The 8802-nt window shown below is 40.3% G+C and overlaps 1 protein-coding gene and 1 pseudogene across 1 annotated transcript; both read left to right on the top strand.

Annotated features, from left to right (window-relative positions):
- The first annotated feature begins 326 nt into the window (after positions 1-326).
- On the top strand, positions 327-1313 carry LOC115457340 (olfactory receptor 1019-like). The gene has a single exon (XM_030186756.1). It carries the CDS (start codon positions 327-329, stop codon positions 1311-1313), a length of 987 nt encoding a protein of 328 aa, XP_030042616.1.
- Positions 1314-6472: 5159 nt separating this feature from the next.
- LOC115457339 lies at positions 6473-7434 on the top strand (annotated as a pseudogene).
- The last annotated feature ends 1368 nt before the right edge of the window (positions 7435-8802 follow it).

Raw genomic sequence — 8802 nt, 5'->3', positions numbered from 1 at the left:
AACAAGTATGCAATTGTGTGTTCCGTGTTAGGAGTCACTATCTCAGAAAGGGATATTGGAGTCATTATGAATTTATTAAGATGGACTTGGGGAAACTCCACTGCTTATTTCTAGGAAAAGCTGCATACAATATGTTTTACTGTTCTGGGATCTTGCCAGGTACTCGTGACCTGGATTGGCCACTGTTGGGAAACAGGATACTGGGCTTGATGGACCTTTGGTCTGTCCCACATATGGCAATGCTTATGTTCTTATGTTCCAACTATTTGCATGAGATGAGCTCAATGTCTATTTTATTCAATCTCTCTTACTTTCTCCTAGAATTCATGAAAGAGAAAAATACCACCAGAGTGACAGAATTCATCATTCTGGGGTTTCCTGAATTTCCAGAGCTGCAAATCCCCCTTTTCCTTCTGTTTTTACTAATCTACCTAACTATCCTGTTGGGGAACCTCACTATAATAGCCGTGACGTGTCTGAACCCTCGCCTCCACACCCCCATGTACTTTTTCCTCTGTAACTTGTCCTTCATCGACATCTCTTACACCTCAGTCACCCTCCCCAAACTGTGGCACATCTTCTTAAGGAAGAGTCATGGTATTTCTGTTTATGGTTGTTTTACACAGCTCTATTCTTTTCTGTGTTTATCATGTGTCGAATTTGTTATTATTTCGGTCATGGCTTATGATCGCTATGTTGCAATATGTCACCCCCTGCGTTATACTCTTATTATGAATGAAAGGGCCTGTGTACTGATGGCCTCGGGGACCTGGATCTTTAGTTTTCTGGAGCCAGTGACACACACTTTCCTCGTATCCCATTTATCTTACTGTAGCTCCAACGTTATTAACCATTTCTTCTGTGATCTCTCAGCACTGCTAAAACTCTCCTGTACCAGTACCTTCACCCTTGATCGTATAACTTTTGTATGGAGTGCCATTTTGGGTCTACCTTTTTTTGTCTCAACCCTTGCATCTTACATCTACATCATCTCTGCTATTCTGAGGATCCGTTCTGTGGAGGGGAGACGCAAAGCCTTCTCCACCTGCTCCTCCCACCTCACGGTCCTTATTCTCTTCTATGGGACTTTGCTCTGTTTATACGTTAGACCTACCTCAATGCAGTCACTGGATCAAAACAAGCTCTTTGCTCTGTTGTATAATATCTTAATTCCCATGTTTAACCCTGTGATTTACAGCCTCAAAAACAGAGAAGTAAAAGGAGCTTTAAGAAAAGCATTTAGCAGAAAATTATCACATCCAAAGATCAGGAGAATTATTACTAACAAAAAGCATCAGACTACAAACCAATAAATGCAAATGTTTAGTCAATAGTAGCCAGAAATTATGGTGATTAACTTCAAAGCCTTCGGGTCTCTCTTGATGTCCATTCAGTAGTCCAATATGTTTCCGCACTTCCAGGCCTGCATCAGGAGCAGTGAAATGGACAGAAGAAAATAGATTGGAAAACTCTTCTTTACTTTACGAACTACGCAAAACCACACTTATGGATACCGGTAATAACTCCCAGATTCACTACGAGTCCAAAGGAACAGAAAACATTGAAAAATCTGTTTATAGAAGCCAGCAACACAGGAATTCCAAAATTACAGAAAAACCCTTTGAACTGATAGGCTGGTATCTTGGATTCTTGACAGTGTTCTTTTCCCCTTTGACATGGCTATTGGGTTCCGCTCATCCTTTCTGCATAATTCAATCATTAAATCTTATTATTTTTGAATCGATATAATCTCTAACAATTGTTAAATATAAGCCACAATGAACTGAAACTTGTTTTTGGATAATTGTAGAATTAATAAATATATCTCATGCTCTCCTATCTTTTCTATTTATGTATTAATGTGTGTGTGATTTCCAGTATACAGTTTGTCTCTTTCCATTAGGTGGGTTCTATACTTCACATTCAGAGCTAATATACACCATTCACTTGCTCCTAATTATAGACTTTGGAGGTGCCAAAATATGTCAGACTACTGTATATATCATATATTATTTTAAAGTCCTGATGCAGGCCTTAGATCCAAAACATGGCCCATGTCGAATCGTTTGAAGATTGGTCATTAAACATTGTGAAACACAAGCCGTCCCTTATCATCTCCAGGATCATGAGCGGCTCAAAGGTGTTTTAAAAATGTAGGCACAGTATTATAGAGTACCGGGGTTCATTGCCAACTTGAGGGCAGCATTAACACCAGATTTTGCAGGGGTAAGTCCGTGCACCCAAGGCTAAGCCCAGGAATTCATGCCAAGTACTGTGCTATAAAGACTGCTCGGTCCAGAGCACCCTTAATAGGTTACCGCTTAGTGCAGATTTTTTCCCGGTGTCCAAATCTGAATGTCATCTACTGAATAAGGCCCTTAACGTGCATCATCATGGCGCTTCCCTCTTGAATCACCCCTTCAATTGGGACCCACCATGTTTGACTCTACCCCTCCCAGTTTCAATTCAAACAAACCCTCACAAAGAACAACCGTATCTCGAACAATTAATTATTACCTGAATTGGTTATTACTCTATTTACCGTTAACTTTCTCTTTGCTTCATGTACAATTTCTCATTCATAATAAATTTTCTCAGTGTTAAACATACATAGCTATCCCAGTATGTTTATGATACTGTATTGAAAAATTGGATTCTTACAATAAATTACTTTCTTATGCATTATTCTTTGTTATGTATCCCATACTGTTTGTTGTAAGCCACATTGAACTCAAACTTGTTTGGGATAATGTGGGACATAAATGTCACAAATAAATAAATCTCTGTCCTTGAACTCTACTGGACCCATCATAGGCTAAAGTCCACAACGTTCAGGGTAAAGCACCTCTGCATTATGTATTAATCCCCAACTTTTGGGAATAATTTTTCCTAATATTTCAAGAATGTGAAGAAATTCAATGAATAAGGTATACATCTATAAAAGACATTGCTATAACTACTTATATTTGGGTGAATAAATTATTTTAGCATCTACAGAGGCTGTGATGCCACTGAAGTCTATGGAATTAAAGGATGAGAAGGTAATGCCATGGAAGTATTTGGAGGTGAATGATTGGTTTAGGAAGGGTGGTGTATTTTAAGTCTAAGACAGTAAATGAAGAGCTGAGGAGAATGATACCGTTGACGTCTAGGAGATGAATGACATGGTTATGAGAGTGATACCATTGTAATCCATGGAGATGAATGATTGGTTTAGGAAGGGTGATGTATTTTAAGTCTATGACAGCAAATGAAGAGGTGAGGAGAATGTTACCGTTGACGTCTAGGAAATGAATGACATGGTTATAAGAATGATACTGTTGTAATCCATGGAGGTGAATGATTTGGTTAAGAAGATGGTGCTATTGAAGCCTTTATCTGTAGATGTTGAAAGTTTGCTCTGCTGTATTTGAATAATACGTTGAAATTTTCAGTCCACTGTGACACAGTTATCAAAAAGACAAAGGGATTATTTGATGAGGGAGGAGAAACCTCAGAATACCCTTATGCTTCTATTCAGGTCCATGGTGTGACAGCACGTTAAGTATTGTGCAGTTCTGGTTGCCCATCACAGAAAAGATATAATGGAAGTAGGAAAGGTTCAGAGAAGGATGTCAAAAATGATAAAGGGGATGGACACTTCCCTTACAAAGAAAGGCTAAACAGGAAAAACTGAAGGACTTTATAAAATGAGGAGTGGTGTGAAATGGTTAAACGGTGGGGGGGCTGCTGTTTTTTCTCTCAAAACCCCCCAAAAGAACACTCTCCGTGAACTAACAACTAGCAAAACAAATTGTAAAACAAAAACATTTTAATACTGTGCCTAGGAGGGTGATACCATTGAAGCCAGTAGAGGTGAATGATTAGGAAGGTGAAACCAGTTAAGTCTATGGAGGTATATGATATGGTTAATAAGGTTATATCATTGAAGCTCATGACAATGAATGACATGGTTGGAAGAAATATACAGAACAGCAATTTGGTCCATTCAGTCCTCCCATTTGAGCATTAAAATTCCTATATGAAACCTAACATGAGCTCCTAACACACACCCTCTTTTCCAATGTCTTTTGCCAAACCTTGAAGAAATATGTGTTTTGGGAAACCCAGAGACTGTTTAATGTGTGTCCTGGGTGTAGAAGCTGTCCTGTTGTTTATTGTCTGCCCTCTCTGTTTTCACCAGCTCTATCAAGATCAAGATATTAACTCCAAAACTGCATATTCTAATCTAGGTACAAAGCAGAGGTCACTTGAGGCTCTGTATTGTGACATGGTCAACCTTGGGGAACCTTCCCCGAAGGAAGCTACAGAGCACATAAATATTTATAACTACTGAGTGAGGATTAAGAGTTCGGAGCTGGTGCACTCCATCAGTTATCCTGCCCCTAAGGACTGTAAGTGTATCGCTGATTCTCCATATTAGCAGAAATCCTATCCTCAATTCCAGCACTGTTATCCACAATGAGGAGATTCGGAAGAGAACTGAGGGCTACACAGATATAGTAGAAGGGGGAAACGGTGTGGAAGGTCACTTGACCCAACCCCAAAGAGCTGGCACTGTAACAGAAGGCATTAATGACAGAGTAGCTACAAGGCTGGGTACGTAATGCTGAGGGGGCAGTTCTTAATATTGCAGAAGGATATTTTTAGGAGCTTAGAGAATATTGTGAGACAATTGATGAATTTGAGAATGAAGGTGGCAAAGGTAAAGCTTCTTTCAGCAGTATTTGAAACTGGCCACACTACAGAGGAAAAGCTGAAAACCTGTTAGAACGGGGAGATACTCATGTTCTGGATTCTGGATCTCTGTTCATGCACAAAGCTTCTGAGTCTGGTGGAGGGTTTCAAGTAATCTTCTTAAAAACAGAAGAAGAATTACTTTTCCTGTAACTTAACTAGTGCTCTGTGAATCTCAGCACAGGCTGGAATAGTCCAGTCTGGCATTGAACAGCATTCAAGAGAATATGCTGGAACTTTGCTAATTAACCCCGGGGTCAAGACGTTAAAGCTGCTTCCACTGGTGCGTGACTCATTTTAGGAGGAGCATCTGGGGGCAGAGAGTGGATGTTCCAGCGCCAATTGGTTAGAACAACTATATTATCAAGTAGCGTAGGAACAGTGCATGAGCCCTTACAAACGAATAAAATGTGTGGTGGTACATAAGTACATAAGAATTGCGATACTGGGACAGACCGAAGGTCCATCAAGCCCAGCATCCTGTTTCCAACAGTGGCCAATCCAGGTCACAAGTACCTGCAAGGTCCCAAAACAGTACAATACAATTTATGCTGCTTATCATAGAAGTAAGCAATGGATTTTCCCCAAGTTCATTTCTTTTACGAAGCCATCCAAACCTTTTTTTTAAACCCCGCTAAGCTAACTCCTTAGCATGCCTTTGAAACAGCAAGGCTCACTCTGCTTTTCCCAGTTTATACTCTTTGGGTGCAATTTTATAACTAGGATCCCCCTTTTAGGCAACCCAATGCCATGCAGTGAGAACCTATTCCCTATAATGGGGAAGAGAAGGGAAGGGAAATGGGACTTGATATACCGACTTTCTGAGGTTTTTGCAACTACATTCAAAGCGGTTTACATATATTCAGGTACTTATTTTGTACCAGGGGCAATGGAGGGTTAAGTGACTTGCCCAGAGTCACAAGGAGTTGCAGTGCCTGGATTCTATTACAGATACTAGCGTAACCAGGCATCGGTGCACTTAATATTTACGAGCCCGCAGTTACAGACGCCATAGACCTGGTATGAGGAAATGCATTAATTTTTAACGGCAACGTTAGCACATGCTCATTAATGCAAAAAAATATAAAAAGATCAATTTTACACCTGTGGTATATGGGTAAAACCTGCTCAAGGGTGCGGAAGGTCACTTTTTTTTACTGCAGCTTAGTAAAAGAACCCCTTAGGATCCACAGTTTAGTAAAAATAAACAAATCTACAATTTTAGGTTCCTAAATGTAGGTGAATTTTCAGCTAGAACTCCAGACCCCTAAGTTAAGTTCAACTAAAAATAGATTTCTAACTTAGGCACTTTACATTTTTTTAACATCATTCCCTAAGCCTCTTTCCTGTAAAGCTGCCTGTTTCTCTTCTGTTTATTTCCGTTTAATTTTTTAAACTTTTTGACGTGTTTCCAGCATCGCCTCTCTTTTTCGACTCTCATGGGAATGCGAACAAGTTGGTCACTGCCATTTTCAGGAAGGAGTAATTACAAGTGAAGGACGTCACCACTGGCTCCTGCTCATCACACCAGCCAGAAGGACCTCGGAGATGGTGACTAATGTGGATTATTTCTCCAGCCACTTCCAAATCTCTACTTAATCCAAGTACGACCTCATATCTTCTTTCAACCGAGGTAACTCTAAAAGCATCACCCTGTATGTTTCAGAGACAACACATTACGTAGATTCTCCACCCATGTGCATTATTTAATCTCCCTTATTTTCTCACAGAATGCATGGAGGTGACAAATATCACCAGACCGACTGATTTCATCATTATGGGGTTTCCTGAGTTTCCAGAGCTGCAAATCCCCCTTTTTCTCCTGTTTTTACTGATTTACCTGATCATCCTGACGGGGAACCTCACTATAATAACCGTGACATGCCTGGACCCTCAACTGCACACCCCCATGTACTTTTTCCTCTGTAACCTGTCCTTCCTCGACATCTTTTACACTTCAGTCACTCTCCCCAAACTTCTGGACATCTTCTTAAGGAAACGTCATGGTATTTCTATGTGTGGTTGCTTTACACAGATGTATTTTTTTATGTGTTTGGCATGTGTAGAATATGTTATTATTTCCGTCATGGCATATGACCGCTATGCTGCAATATGTCACCCCTTGCACTACAGTATAACTATGAATGAAAGGGTCTGTGTTCTGCTGGCCTCAGGTTCCTGGATCTTTGGGTTTCTCGACCCAGTGGTACACACTCTCCTCGTATCAGGTTTCTCATTTGTGGGTCCAATGAGATTAACCATTTCTTCTGTGATATCTCAGCTCTATTAAATCTCTCCTGCACCAACACCTCCATTATTGACCTTATATCATATATTTGGGGTGTCCTTTTAGGTTTACCATTATTTATTTCAACCCTTGTATCGTACATCTACATCATCTCTGCTATCTTGAGGATCCGGTCCTCGGAGGGGAGACGCAAAGCCTTCTCCACCTGCTCTTCCCACCTCACGGTTGTTATTCTCTTCTATGGGACTACAATGTCTTTGTATATAAGACCAGCATCCCTGCAGTCACTGGACCAAAATAAGTTCTTTGCTCTGCTGTATAATGTTCTAATTCCCATGGTTAACCCTGTAATTTATAGCCTGAAAAACAGAGAGGTGAAAGGAGCTTTAAGAAAAGCACTCACTGGGAAACTGTGTTATCTACAGATTAAAAGGTTTTCTGCATTGTGATAGTCGATGACCACAGCAGACTAGGAGAGAGAGGGAAATGTGTCCAATCGAGACCCTCTAAGGATACATCCAGAGCAAAATAAATCATTGAAGACCTAGAACGTGATGGACTGACTGTGACTTATAACAAAGCAGATACATACATGGTTGCCTAACCCTGGGTAGAAAATTATTATGATGAGGTGATCGATGATTGTTCCTGCAGTTTAACTTAATCCAATTAAGAAATATCACTTCATCCAGAGCAAATGATTTCAAATAATTTATTTATAGAGCAACTTTCAGAAGCTACACTGCCTTCATCAGGTCAATGCAGTTACTCAAGAAAACCATTATTTTTGTCCAATGAAAAGGCATCACATTATCCGTTTTTATATATATTTTATTATTATTATTATTTGTTACATTTGTATCCCACATATAACTGTTAACGGCGTTAGCCGATTACGGTCTGAACAAATACATGGTATGAATGAATACAAAGTGATATTGTGGTAGAATGAGGTACATGTATGGTAGGTACAGTTGGGGGGAACTTAGAGAGGGAAAAGGGGAAGAAGAGTCACGTAATGTCCGTTGCGGTCTTTGGTTGCATTGTGTCACAGGTGACCAGGTATTTTTATGTTGGGTCGGTGGGGTATGCTCTTCTGAACAGGTCTGTCTTTAGTGCTTTCCGAAAATTTAGGTGGTCGAGTGTAGTTTTTACTGCTTTTGGCAATGCGTTCCATAGTTGTGCACTTAGGTAGGAAAAGCTGGATTTGGATTTAGCTCGTGCCTTTGAGTAGTCACTCATAGTTACTGAGCTTACTTATTTCTTCGCATTCAAGTGGACTAACAGAGCTACAACTCTACTTCATCAGCTCTGGATGACAAGATCATACAGGGTAAAATGTACCTTCCTAGGAAATGCTCTTTAAGATAGCTCTCTGGCCAGTACCATGGACAGGTCATTTTTTTGTTACATTTGAATGTTTGATGAGTGGGTGAATGATTTAACATTTGGCTAGCAGCACTCTACTTGGTACAAGAACTCACAAGTCTGACAGTGACGCTAACCCGGCGGTAATCAGCAGTTTACGCATGCTGACGCTACTGCCCAGTTAGTGCGTGAGACCTTACCGCTAAGCCAATGGGTGGCGGTAAGGTTTCAGCCTGAAAATGGAAGCGTGTTGGTTTTAATTTTGCTGCACGCCCATTTTCAGGCTAAAAAAAAAATGCCTTTTTCCAGGCGCGCTAGAAAATGGACCTGCGTGTGTCCAAGACATGCGCCTATACAGCGCAGACCACTTTTAGGTGTGCCTTAGTAAAAGGACCCCTTAATGTCTTACAGTAATGTATAAGAGAAAAGTATTTCCAAGAAAACTTACG

This window comes from Microcaecilia unicolor, chromosome 14, assembly GCF_901765095.1.
Source record: "Microcaecilia unicolor chromosome 14, aMicUni1.1, whole genome shotgun sequence".
Lineage (NCBI taxonomy): Eukaryota > Metazoa > Chordata > Amphibia > Gymnophiona > Siphonopidae > Microcaecilia > Microcaecilia unicolor.
This window is presented reverse-complemented; position numbering and strand designations above follow the sequence as displayed.

Coding starts and splice junctions, on each gene's coding strand:
- LOC115457340 (XM_030186756.1), top strand. CDS start 327: ATGAAAGAGAAAAATACCACCAGAGTGACAGAATTCATCATTCTGGGG.